The 14,755-nt window shown below is 38.0% G+C and overlaps 1 protein-coding gene across 1 annotated transcript in view; it reads right to left on the bottom strand.

Moving 5' to 3' along the window:
* GPC3 (glypican 3) overlaps positions 1-14,755 on the bottom strand; it is a 408,165-nt gene that overhangs the window by 86,442 nt on the left and 306,968 nt on the right. Inside the window, exon 6 of the mRNA XM_090263980.1 lies at positions 10,855-10,975. Within this exon, the coding sequence (XP_090120106.1) occupies positions 10,855-10,975 (121 nt within the window). The remainder of the gene's footprint in view (positions 1-10,854; positions 10,976-14,755) is intronic.

Below are 14,755 nucleotides of genomic sequence, written 5' to 3'. Positions count from 1 at the left end.
ACTCTAGGGCAGAGTTCAAACTTGGAAAATCTAAAGAACTTAATTTAAACACACTGATATATATATAGATATATAGATACACACATAAATTTAATTTATCATCTTCATTTTCCATTCAGTTACTTTGAGCCAAGCTAAACTTTAAATAGTTCAAAAATCTGTTGAAGTTTGGCTAGATACATTTTTCCAAGAATTCTTAGCATTTAATTATTATATTTAGAATTTTAAATCATTTAAACAAGAACCCAACCTAGAAAAGTTATAGTCTATCCATTCCAGAAATTGATAAGCTGAGGTATAGAAAAATCAAGCCACTTAAAAGGTCACTCCTGAATTTCTCTTATGCTAACTCTTCCTACTATCATAATATGAAGAAAAGGAGTAGGTGTACTTCATTCAGTGCCTACTACATGCATTATATCTAACACTTGTACTAATCCTTCAAGATAGATTGTAGTAGACCCACTTCACAGATTAGGATACTTGAGTACAGTGAGGTTAAATAATTTGGCCTGAAGCAAGGCAACTACAAAACAACATATCTGGGACTTAAACCCAGGTCTACGTTTGGTTCTAGAGTCTGTACTTTCTCCCAAACTAGATTTTATAGTGCTATAGCCCTCAGTTTTCTCACTGGCTCTAAATCACACACCAAAAAGATTTCACAACAAAAGCAGGTAGTACTGGCTTAACAAAGACTGCTATGGAGCAGTGAACATTACATTGCAAAGGTAACTTTTTGAATGTTTAAACAGGATGGATAATATTTCTCTAGCCACTCATTCCCATGCCCCTCACCTGGCCCACCCCACCACACAGGTACATATTTACCCACGTCTTCCCCCATGCCCCAATAAGGGCCACAACATCAAAAGAGCTGTTAAGTGATGGCTACATTTGAAAGACATAATCTGGGGGGTTAGTGAAGGTTTCATTGCTCCTCATTGCTGTTTCCATCATAGCTAAAAACAATTATATCTACTAAGTTGGGTTTCCCCACTGGGTTTATACAGTCATGTTTGTGAATCTACATGTAATGCTTTACATTTATCCCTGTAACATTTCACTTTGCTAGCTTTCTCTGCTACTCCAGTCTACTGAGATATTTTTAGATCCCGACTGTGTTATCTCTGCATTAGCTTAACCGCACCTAGTTTCATGCCATCACTAAATATTAGACTCATGCTCTTTCTGTCTTCAGTTAGATCACTGGCAAAAACTTCAGGCAGTAAGGGTCAAGTACAAAGCAAAGAACCCAAAGTCTCTTTCCAGGCGGATGTTGATATGTTCAACAGTGTGGTGATTGCAGAGAGGAGGAGGGTATAAGGCAACTAAATAGTAATGGAAAAAATACAATAAAAATGAAAAATTAAAAAAAAACACACACTGTTTAGGTATGACGGTTAATTAGCTACACTTGGCCAAATCATATAATTATTTAGCCAACATTTCTTGCTACTTGTTGAAAAATGATTTTAGGAACCGCTGTCAAACACATTGATGAAATCAAGACATACCGTATCTGTACCATTCCTCTGATTAGTAACATAAGGCATGCACATGCACACACACACACACACATACACACACACAGAGGAAGTAACCTGGTTCCTGATTTTTCTCTCTGTGAGCCCACAGTAGCTTCTAGTAATCATCATGATGACTTCTGTAAGTTCATGCTGTCCAACAATCTAGTCTAGGATTTTGCTAAGATGTGACACCAGGATCCTGACTTGTGGTTTCCACAGTCCAATTTCCATCACTTATTAAAGGCAAGGGTAAAATGTGCCTGTCTGTAGTCTTTTGACCCTTCTTCTATTTGTTGTGATGACCAAAATTTCCTAACAGTGATACCACGATAATAACCATAAGGTTCTTCAGTGACATGAAATATAATTCATGTGAACTTGGGCCTCATTATTTATAATTGTGATGGTAATTTTCTTATTTTCGTTGGTCTTGTTAACTGCATGCCTATAATACAGAATAGATATTACTATGAAAGTAATGATCTAGTAAAATATGGACTAATATTGAGCCTACATGGGATATGGAAATACCCCTGGTCATATGTCAGAAAAGTTTGCAGTGAAGGTTTAGTCTCAAATAACCATGAGCATACAAGATAGAGGCCAAACATTTAATTGTGCTAATTAACATGGGACTGTCATCCAGGGGCAAAATGATCTGTTCGGTATAGATAAGCTAGTTCAGGACAAATTTTCAGTACTTATTCTTGTTGGACTTTGTCAGAATACTAATGACTTGGACAAGGAAAATTTAGATGTCTCGAACTGCAACCTCAAATAAGACACCTTGTCTTTGTACAAGAACATAGGCTCTCCAAAATCACTTTAGAACTTCACTTCCAATAAGAATAATGTCTACATCAAGCCATTCACACTTTCCCATTTGGTCACCATTTTAACCAACAGTTCGTTTTAGGAGGTGGTTGATGGAAACTAGAAGGCATTCTGGGACTGCCTTGTGTATTGTAGGTACTTAGTTCACTCATTGAATAAATGCTCAAATGAAAAAGAAAATGGCTCATAGGAGATTAAACCTATAATATTAGCTTTAAGGGCACCCCGAGATTTTTATTCTTTTGTTGTTGTTGTTAAGATTTCATTTATTTATTTTTAGAGAGAAGGGAAGGGAGGGAGAAAGAGGGATAAAGAGAGAGAAAGAGAAGCATCAATGTGAGAAAGAAAGATCTATTGGTTGCCTCTCATATATGCCTGGACCAGGGACCAAACCCACAACCCAGGGACATGCCATGACAGGGAATCGAACTGGCAATCTTTTGCTTTGTAGGAAAATGCCCAACCCACTAAGCCACATCAGTCAAGGTAAGATTTTAAGTCTTACACTTTGAAACACTTCGTTTAAGCGTAATCTTATTTGGAAGACTGATATGCAAAGCAGATTTTTAGAATTCAGCTGCTTTGGTTAAAATAGGAATGGAAAACTTAGAACAACCCCACAGCACTGCTCCCACATCTCTATCCCTATGGAACACAATCTGAATACACTGGCCAAAGAACTAAGCTAACTAGCATATAAGCCCACTGACAAATATGATGGTAATTTTACCATACTGGAAGGAGGGAGAAGGCACTAGATAAATTATAGGTTGTCCAGGAAGGTGGAAGAGTTGCGATTCAGAACATGGAGATTGAAAGGAAGACTGTCCCTGAATGTGATAGAAGCCCAAGTCAGACTGTGAGTGGGTGTAAGTCCATGAGCAACAGGTCCCGCTGACACGACCTGCTTTTGGTTCAGTGATCCCAGCAGAGACCCTCCACCCCCTGACCCGTGTGTAACAACTGTTCAATGGGTTTAATGAGGCAGTAGGCACTGAGGTGTACTTGTTAGGACCAAACACTAGTTAATATCCATAACAAGAGATAAATAATTAACAAGATCTTGCCTCATGCTGTACCGCATTATGTCCCTAAGATGAACTGATTGAGAACAGGCCCCGCTATTATGATTGGGAGTACAGTATAAGCAAATGTGGTTGCATGTGTGCAAGCATGTTTTGTATTACACAAAACCCCCTTGAAGCACAATAATGGCCCAACAGAACTTTGATCTGTCTTTTTCCCAGTCCCAGCTTTGTCAGTTACTGGCAATATGACTTTGGACAAGTCATTTCCATCTATCTCTTGGCCATAATTTCCTCATTTGTAAAACCAGAGGGCTGGACCCCATGACCTAAAGGACTCTGCTAACTATAACTCTGTACTTATGTAACCCTGCCTTAGCACAGAAACTGGTTAATATTGAATGTAAAAAGTACTTACAATTCAATCTAAATTTAGAAATAAATTGAGGGCAGCGAGGTTGAGTTGTTTGTATGAACTGATCAATAAAATATTGTAAATATTGAGCATGTAATCTATATATGTTAGGTACTGTAGGAAACAGAAATTATATGCATAATCCCAGATTTAAGGAGCTGACAGCCCATAGGCAAGGTACATACTTACAAATGTATCTAGGTGAAAAGTTATTTCTGAATTTCTCAAATAGTATTTGAAAATACATATAACAACATACTGCTTATAGTAAAGGTTCATGGTGGTAAACAGCAACAATTTTTAACCATTTATTTAAAAAATATTGTGTTACATTTTACTAGTAGGTAGGTATAAATAGAATATGAGACCCTATAATTTTCATAGATATTTTGGACATATATTTCTAACTTTAAAAATCTGGCAGCCTTTATAGTTTAATAGAATTCCCTTTTCATATGTAGAACTTGTCTTTCCATAGCTAAAACTTCCAATACTTCTAACAACAACAACAAAAATCACGAAAGAGTGCAATACTACAATAAAAAATATAATGTATTTCTCTTCATTGTTAAATCAAGATTTCCACAACACTGTTATCAACAACATTTTGGCTCACCACTCCTGACTCATCTTCCATTTTTGAGAAGTTTATTAATATGCAAGCATTAAAATACATGACCCAATTTAAGTATCTTTAAACCTATTATTCTAAATATAGAAAATAGTTAATGTCAAGAAACTTAATATGAAATACTTGGAAATTCTTCTTGGTGCAGTGTTATTAAACTGTACATAGTAATTAAGATATTAAAAACACATGTTCCCCCAAGCCACTAGACATTGTAATTATTTTTCAGGCTATTAAGCAAAATGACAGAAGATTTTTTTAATGATGAATGTGTTTTGGAATGCATCAGCTAATTCTCTTTTACTTCATGAAATAATGTTTAGCTCTACAAATTCTAAGTCTGGTATTTAAAGGCCAACATGCATTGTCCTTTTGTAACTCAAAAGTCGTTCATAGGCTCTTGTCAACATGCCATTGTAGATACTTTCACACACACACATCATTCTGGCTCCATATGGAAATGGCAATTACTAGAGTTCTGCCACGCTATTCATATATAAAGAAGTGTGACAGACACTGAGACATAATTCTATTTGAAAAGGTCTTTTATTTAAATTTGACTCACAAAAGATTTATTTAGAAATTTTACATCAGTGTTGGCTTTTCTAGCAACCATTGGACTAGGGCAGTGTTTTAAGATTTTTACTATTTCAAAAAATATTTTATTTATTTAATTTTAGAGAGGCGAGAAGAGAGGGAGAAAGAAAGAGGTAAAGGAACATCAGTGTCAGAGAGAAGCATAGATCAGTTGCCTTTTGCAGGCCCCCAACTAGTAACCTGGCCTGCAACCCAGGCACATTCCCCGACTGGGAATTGAACCAGCAACCTTTATGGTTCAGAGGCCGGTGCTCAGTCCATTGAGCTACACCTGCCAGGTCTGATTCATACTGGTTTTATTGTAAGAAGAACATGAAAAAAGTCATTCTGAGTGTTTTTTATCATGCCTGAGATTTGTTTAAAGATTTCCTCTTCAATCACAGGCTAAGGAATGTCTTGGGTACTTCCCTGACACTTAACTATGTTAGTAACTAACTTATTCAAAAATTTAACTTCCTATATCAAAAGTTAGTGTCTTTTCATGATACCAAAGTAGCTGTCAGGAATTTCAACAATACTTCTCAGGTGCTCACAAAAGGGGATGGAGTGAAGACATTACACTGGCTGCTCTACATTTTTAAATTTTCTTTGACCACTTAACATCATTTTATGAATTAGAGATAGCTAATAGAAAGATTGTCTGCTGTCTATAACTCAAACTCATGGCATAAAGTACCTCTGTTTCCATATCATAGAGTGTGGTAGTTTTCTAAGAATTTTCTATTGAGATTTGATAAACAATATGCGTGTTCTTTCTTTGCGGTTGATTTTAGGGCTTCAGACCATAGAAATTACTATTTTAGGAACTTGGAAATCATTAGACAGATTGAGGAGTGTATGCTATCTGTGCTTCTGCACATCTTTTATAGAAGGATCATGCTAATCATAACAAGGTACACTACATCTTTCTAGTTTAGAAGGAAAGAGCACAGACACTGAAATCAGTAGCCCTGGGTTGTAGGTACAGTTCTACCACTTACTATGTGCAGGTCTAGTGCCCACTGTTTCTTCACTCCAAATGTAGAGTAATTATACCTGCTTCTCATGCCCATTGTAAATGTCAATCTTTCTAGTATACATGAACGAGCTTTACAAACTGAATTGTGCTATGCAAATATAGGGCAGAATTATTCTCATTCACGTGGAGTCACATGACTACCAGGATCTGGCCCTGGAGGAGGGAAACTTAGGGGTGATAAATGCAAAAGTTTTTATAATACAATGTTTTTATATTCTGATGAGAACAAGGCAGAAGAACAGAAGAATTGGGAGGGGGAGGGGCAAGTGTGAGTTCCATCTGTCCAGGCTGGAAGACTGGTGGGACGGGAATAATCTCTGAAAAGATGAGAGGTTACAAAGTTGAAAGGAGTGACCTGGGAACAGGGTATTTTATAAAGAGTGGCAGAGCAGAGAATAAAGTCACAAGACTTGTTCACAAGAGGGTGCTGGGTTAAAGCCCGACTTTGAGCCACAAATCACCAGATAGCACGACTGGAAGGAATCTTAAGAGGCCATGTTCTCTACTCCCCCACCATTCTGCAGGACATTCCAACCATCCAGAACAGATGAGACTTCATCCAACTTTGAATGAAAAATTCTGACACCAAATGGGCAGGTATTGACTGCTCTGGTGTCAAATGTTTACAATAGGCAGGAAAACAATTTCTGGGATTTTATTTGAACCTGAACTGAAACTGGAGAAAAACAATAAACAGCTAGATTTTCCTGGGGAACAGTGACTTCTATAGCAGTTTCAGGACTGCTAAATTAGCACTAAGTACATAACAAACTTCAACAGAGAGAAAATGTTACCAACGAAATAGGGTTCAAAGACAAATGGCCCACAGTATCATATGGGTAAGAATGTATCATGATCATTCTTGGTGTTTGTGGGCTCTTCTCCCCACGCAGAAGCCTTGGAGCAGAACACTAACAAAAACAAACATTTTAATTAAAAAAGCAATATGGTCCTGCAAATCCCAAGACTGACATTGCAGACTTGAAAGAGTTCAGTTCTTCTCCTAATACAAGACAATAAATCCTCACACAAGTTAGAAACTGAAAAGGAAATAAAAAGTCCTCATTTCCAATCGTGGGAATGTTACACATGAACTCTGGCTTAGAAGGAGGAGGGGAGGACATTCCACACCTGCAATCCTTCCCAGGAAAGGGGCCCTGGGCCTGACCCTGAACCTATCCCCTCAAGATTACACCATGGGACTGTCAATATGGAAATAATGTTACTTTATTCCCTTAGTGAGTATATTATTTCCAGTGCTATCAACAGCAACTATAACCTGAAAGCCAGCAGCTGAGAATTTCCATGGAAGAAAGTGAAGAGTTATTTTGAGAGGTGCTCATAAATGGCCTAACTACAGCCCATGTGGATGGACAGACATGGGTATACAAGCATAGAGAGAGAGAGAAATAGCTCTGTATTTGTAGATATATACGTTGGAACATTCTACTGTAGTTTAATAGATACAGCCCCAATTAAGGGCCTTAGAAAAATAATATTACACTCCTGGATTCACCACTCGTGTATATGTGAACCTGGGCAAGTTAACTCGATTATATCTTCCCATCACTAAAACTTTAGGTCAATTTAGTCAGGCACTCAGTAAATCCAGATGTTTGGCAGTATGTAGGAAACAACATCTGGATGATTGATCAGATTTTCAACTGAACTCACTAGATGTTTTGGCAGTATGCCCACATAGCCCTTAATGGCTTTCTGCCTCAGTTTCTCTAGCTATAAAAAGGAACAAACATTATTTATCACTTACCTCCCAGGGCCAGTGAGGATGACATAGTGCTTAAGGGTAACAATGAGTTCTTGAAAAGAATGATTGTATGAAAGTACTATATCTTATACAATTCCAGGTTGGCTACTTTTCCCAATACAGGTAGTTATTTTAGGAGATGAAATTCCATTATAATATGGTTAAATGCTACACAAATATAAACATTATTATTTTTATCATCACCATCACCATCACCACTACAACATTCATCTTTACAACCAAATTAGAACTTTTACTGAAGAGCTGAAAAAAATGTGTTTTGGGCATGGAAATCAGCATAGATGAGAAAAAAAATCAATGTGGGTGTTTGGAGACAACCAATTTTAAGTTCAAAATTAAACAGGTAAAACTGGTCTATCAATGTGAAGTAATTGGTTACTTAATGGTATTTGTAAGGGAACAGACAATGTTTGCACACATGCATGGACAGAGGTAAAAGAAAAAAAATTGTAAACTGTGACCTTTCCTACTCTGACATTGTATGCCTCCCTAATATGAAGCTGAAAAGTTTGCATGGCTGGAAGTTAGGGGGAAGGGAAAGAAGGAAACAGTATGAAATAGAAAAGAAGAGATGCATCAAAGGGATCTGCAGGCATACAAAATTGGGGGAGCAGAATTAGGCTGGTAAAAAGCACTAGAAATTTGCTCCCTTTCAAACTCAGGTCTTGACTATTGAGAAAATCCTGACTATAATCATCTTAACTGCCACTTATTATCTGTCATACACATGTGTTTATATATATTTGTATACATGTGTACAAATATATAATATATAAAATACATTACATATTTAATTATACATGAACTTTGTATAATGTGGATATGTATATATATATTTTCTAATCCTTACAGTAACCTTGTTTTGATACTGCTATATACTAAAGATGAGGAAACTAAAGCTCAAGAGAGCTTGAGTGGTTTGCACAAGGTTATATACCCAGTAAGATCCACACCTGAAGTCAGGTCCATCAGTCCAAAGCTCATATTTTTCCCCCTATATCACATGGCCTCCCATAGCATTGATATCAAACACCTAAGTCTTTGCTGAAAGGACTTGCTATAAATATTTTTAGTTGACCATTGGATCATATAAAAGCCCCTGTCTGATGCAGCTTTCCCCTTTTCCAGGGTTGGGGGATAGTCCATTCACAGGTTTTTGTCTAATCTTTCTTATGACTGCCTGTCCCGTTTGTTTTTACTTATTCATTGTTGATGGCAGATCCTAACACCTGCCTTTCTCTCTGGAATGCTTCCCTCACTGGCCTTGCCCACCTTAGCGCTAAGCAAACCATCCAAAACTGATAAGCAGTGTCACTCTTCTGACTCTTCATCATCTTTATTTATATTTAAGTGTTTATCTTTATTTAAGCACTTTCTACACTTGTACTTCTCTTCCAAGGAAGCTGTGAAAACAGAGGATTAGACTTCTGTTGAAGCCTCAGACTTCCTGGCACCTGACTGAACACATAGTGGGTATTCTTTAAGGTCTGTTCACCAAACAGTTCTGTTGACAGTATTCTTCACTTAGCATTATGGGCACAGTGATGGACCCTGAGATCTTGGCCTCACCAATACTAGCATCTAAACAACTGAGTGGAGCCACCCAGGCAAAATGGGTTTGAAGTCACTTGGAAATAACTCAGGACAAATACTGCCATTTTCCCCAAATGAAACATACCATGCCCCCAGTGCAGCCATTAGTGGTTTACATTGTGCTCTGAACCCTTAAGAGATGCATTTTTAAATAATCATACTATAAGTAACCGGGCATTACAGAACTTAAAGAGGCTGTGAGTTCACAGGAGAAAACATGATTATGCACATACTGCCATTATCATGTGCTTAGCAGCAGTAACAACTATTTATTAAGTGCTCAGTGAGTGCGGAGCACTTTAATAGGCACTGGAGGAGTCACACCCAAGCATGTTGTAAATACTTTCACAATGCCATCTGCAGTGAAATACACCACTATTTGGAGTGCCCTTCTAAACATTTTCTCAGAACCACAGAAATTTCACTGCTAAACTTCACATTAAAAAACAAAATCATGCCAATGTTTTCATACAGAAACCTCTGTCTTTGCATAAGGATTTTAGCTTCATTAAGTTCTTCTTAAGCTACAAATAGAAGTCAGTGGTGCCAGGGCCGCTCCCACCCATGCATCACGGGGCAGAAACACTGTCACTCTGGTATACAGTGGCATTTTTTTTTTATTGTGGCCACAGAGCAATCACAAGCAGATGGTACAACTAACTTCTATTTCTGTCTTAGTTACTACATTCCTTATGAGAGGGAAAACTCTGCGTATAGGTCAAGGGAATCTGTGGGTGTCTCTGTGCATGGCAGTGAATCAGAAGCTGTTACAGGCACAGTGAAGCTGGTCCTCTCACATCTTGCTGGTGGCAGTGAAAGCCAATACATCCCCACTGAAAAGCAGTTTAGAAACATGCATAAAAATGATTATATCTTTTAATTCAATAACTCCAGTAGTTTAAGAAAGTGATCTAAAATCAAGAGAAAGCATTGTATATAGAGAGCCTTATTTGTGATAGTAAAAAAATTGAAGTGATCTGAAAGTCTAGAAAAGCAGGCTGATTAATTACGATAAGTACTTAAAGGAATCTTATGCCCCAAAATGATTAATGGGAAGATTTGTGGCAACATGGAAAAGTGTTTCCAATACAGTGTTAAATTTTAAGAACTATAAATCCCTTGTATACTTTCAATTATGTAAAAAGTGTGAGTGTGATGTTTCTGAATAGTAGAAAAGAACAGTTGGGATATAGTAATGCCATCATGAAAAGCATTTTCCAAGCTTTTTGTAATATTAAGAAATAATCTTTATGACTTAGAAGTGGGGCACAAAATGAAGGCCAAAAGTTCTTTTTAGCAGAGAGAAACTGTAGAAAATGAAAAATGGTTGCCTGTCCAAAAAACGAAAAAGCACAGCTTGGACAGTGGACACCATCCATCCCTTACTTTTTGTGTTGCTTTCATTTGTGTTGAATATCATTCCACATACCTGGTTAATGTGCTTCAGTTTGTCAATAATTTGACTGACCACTGGCTCAGGACCCTTCATTTTCAGCTCATGGAGGTTGAATTGATTTTTCATTCCATTCCTTGCTGCCTTTTGGCTGTATCTGGAAAGGTGAAGGTAAAGAAAAGGTTTGTCACAAGAGAGTCTGAAGCAAAGCGAAAGCTGACTGTAGTTGGCACCAATGGTCAAACTGACCTCAAGCTCGCTTTGGCCTTTTAAACCACGGAATGACCACACAGTGCAAAAGTAAACCACGCTAGATAGCATTTCTTCATAGTAGAGAACACTCATTTAACAGCCAACAAACATTCATACAACATCCTTTTTTCCCCCTTAGGTGCTGAGGACATGACAATGAACATGGCAGAGAAAGCCTTTATTGTGCTTTCAGTCTAGTGCATAGTCCAGAAGAGTAAGGGTCAATTGCAATGCAGAGTGATAAGAGCTATGCTAAGGGAGGTCCTGGGTCTTAGCCAGGGAAGCACACAGGAAAAGCTTTAACTCTGAGTGTGCTTTGCACTCATTTGAAGGAGAAAGACTCTTGCAAGTTCTTGACCTCTGTTTTCTTCTCCAATTGCTCCTCCCACAATTTCTGACAAGCCTTGTAGCTGGGTTTCTTTTCAGGAGGCTTTCCCAAGTCATTGGCAGCAAAGTTTGCCCTTACTTTATACACTTTTTTTCAATTAAAATAGGGTAGTCAGGTTAAGTTTATATTTTTGTTAACAAAAATGATAATCTGCATTGGAAACAATTCAAACAGTACAAAAATAAAGCATTAAGTAAAAGTTCCCCTATTGGCTTACCCTTTGAAGAGAGTGCCATCGTTAACAGCTAGATATGTATTCTTCTAAGGCTTTTCACATGCATATACTAACATGTAATATTAATCAAAGTTGGAATCATACTAGTCATATTGATTTGCAGCTTTTTATCACTTAATACATATCTTGTACATATTTTCATGTTAGAATAGAAAGAATTACTGTTTTTTTTAAATATGTTTTATTGATTATGCTGTTATAGTTGTCCCAATTTCTTTTCCCTCTTCTCCCCTCCACCCAGTGACCCCCCTCCCTCCAGTTGTCCCCCACCCTTAGTCCATGCCCTTGGTTGTGCGTATAGTTCTTCTCAACCTCTTCCTGTCTACTGCAGTGTCTCCTACTATGCTTCTTAATTCCTGTACCATCTCCCTCCCTTACCCCCTTACCCCTCCCTGCCGACCTCCCCCATAATGTTCCCCATACCTATAATTCTTTTCCCACTCTCGTTGCCTACTTAGTTTGCCTTTGTTTCAGTTTCCTAGCTGCTGTTGTTGGTTGTTGTGATACAGTTTCCATTTTAATGTTCACAGTTTTGATCCTCCTTCTTCTAAACAAGTCCCTTTAACATCTCATATAATAGTGGTTTGGGTCTGATGAACTCCTTCAGTTTTATTTTGTCCTGGAAGCACTTTCTCTGCCCTTCTACTCTGCACGACATCTTCGCTGGATAGAGTAATCGTGGCTGTAGGTTTTTGCTTTTCATTACTTTGAATATTTCTTGCCAGTCCCTTCTTGCCTGCAGAGTCTCCTTTGAGAAATCAGCTGATAGTATAATTGGGACTCCTTTGTACATAATTCTCTTCTTCTCTCATGCTGCTTTTAAGATTTTTTTCTTTATCCTTTATTTTTGACATTTTGATTATAATGTGTCTTAGTGTGGTTCTCTCTGGGTCCAAGTTAGGGAAGTTCTGCTTCATTATTTTTTCACATAATTTTTCAATTTCTAGTTCTTCTTCTTCACCTTCTGGCAAGCCTATAATTTGGATATTCGCTCTCTTATAGTTGTCCCATAGGTTTCTGAGCCTCTCTTCATTTTCCTCACTTTTTGTTTCCTCTTTCTGCACTTGTTGACTGTTCCTTCCCTGTGTTACGATTTGTTGATTTGATCCCTGGTTTTCCTTCCCTCACCACTAGTTTTGTATGTGTTTTCATTCATTTCAGCAGGACTAGTCTTCATTCCTTCCCCATCTTGATTAAGTCCCGCTGTTATTTCTGTAAGCTGTCTTATAACTATAGCTCTGAACTGAGCCTCAGAATGGTTATCCATCGGTTCGTTCGTTAATTCGTGTATTTGCTTTCTGGTCAGCTGCGTGATTGGTATCTCTATCATGATCCCTGCCATCCTGACAGGTTTGTTTACCTTTGCTTCCTTGGTGGGGCTGTCACACCTCCTATGCTATAGGGGGTGGAGCCCCGTGCACTTGTCACTACCAGGCGACCCTTCTCACCACACTGTGGTGCTTTGTATAGGGTGTGGGGGTCCAAGATGGATTCCTGCTGTTCACTCTCTGCTGAGACACCGGGAGCCTCCTCCTCTGTCCCCACACCCTCTGGGCCTCCCAGTCCGAGGCAATGGGGGGTCTGGCTTCCCTGGTGTTGGAATCGTGAGCTCATGGGTCTGGACTGCAGCTGGGGGTGCTCCCCTGGTGCTTTTCGCCTCCCCTTAAATATGGGTGTCTGTGCTAATCACAGTCCTGCTGTTCGTCACTGCAGCTGCTGTAGCTGCCATCGGCAGCACAGCTTGATCTCTCCGTCCCGGCTTCGCCCCTCCTACCTGTCCGGATGAGCACCACTTGTTTATAACTTCATATGTTGGACTTCCGTGTAGCTTTATTTTCTGGAACTTCTAGTTATTTCTGGTTTTGTGGTAGTTGTATTCCTTCTTAGTTGTGGAGGGAGATAGAGCATGTCAGTCTAGGCCTCCATCTTGGCCAGAAGTAGCCTGTTGTTATTTCTTTATTCCTCTGTATGGCTGTCATTATTTATCTAATCCTTTCCTAATGAACAATTGAGTTTTTCTAATATTTTGATAATATAAACAATGTTGCAGGGTACATTCTTATATACCAATCTTTGCACGTTTGCAAGATATCTATAAAGGATAAGTTCCTAGAATTTTAACAATTTACATTTTGAATCCCAAATTATGATGTACAATGAATAATTAACACTATTACATTTTTGTATTGCACTTTAAAAACAGTTTCATATCACTCAGCTCATTTGAGCTTCTCGAGGTCACTGAGGTTGACAGGGCAGACTTCATTATCTCTTTATTATTGAAAATCTCACTTCAAATTGATCTGATTATATTAGGTTTTCTTTTCCAAGATACAATGTGTCTGCCAATATTAAAGACATATTTTGAGAAACATGCATTAGGTAGCAGAGTAGATCAGGAAATACAGTTCTGACTTTTATGATTAAAAGTCATCCTCTGAAAAGGAAAATATTTTGTAGTCGAGTTGAAGAGAACATCTAATTGCATTTCTTCTAAAATGGTAGCATAACATATTCATCTTATTTAACTTTAAAAATTAGTGACTACACAAATCACCAACCATGAAATATCAATTGCCTTTGGGGGCTGTATTAAATGTAAAGTGATTACACACACACACACACACACACACACACACACACACACACATAGATAGTGGGAACCGGCTATTATTCTCCTTTTCTATATTCATATAATGGTGTCTGTTTAAATATCATCTCCCTCTGATGACACCACCAACTCCATCTTCTCTTTCTTTATACCTACTGATTCCTGAAGCAGATAAGGTATCCATAGATAAAAAGATAAGGTTCATTATAAATCTGCTGAAATAAACTTAAGGAATGTGTCTCTAAAGACCTTTTTTGGACTTGTTCATATAGAAGCTTGCTGACCACTTTTATGCCCACTCTTACAAAATAAATATCCTCTTGGAGGTTATTTCTTCATTGGAATAGTGCAAAGACATCTGTCAACTTAGGGATTTTGCACTATACTCCCTCTTCCAACTCATTTATAAATATTAAGTAGAATGAGTCCCACAGCTGATCTCTTGCAGTCC

The sequence above is a fragment of the Furipterus horrens genome, unplaced genomic scaffold, assembly GCF_987537825.1.
Source record: "Furipterus horrens unplaced genomic scaffold, mFurHor1.1.pri manual_scaffold_17, whole genome shotgun sequence".
Taxonomy (NCBI): domain Eukaryota; kingdom Metazoa; phylum Chordata; class Mammalia; order Chiroptera; family Furipteridae; genus Furipterus; species Furipterus horrens.
Note: the sequence above shows the minus strand (reverse complement) of the source record. Positions and strands in the feature narration are given on the sequence as shown.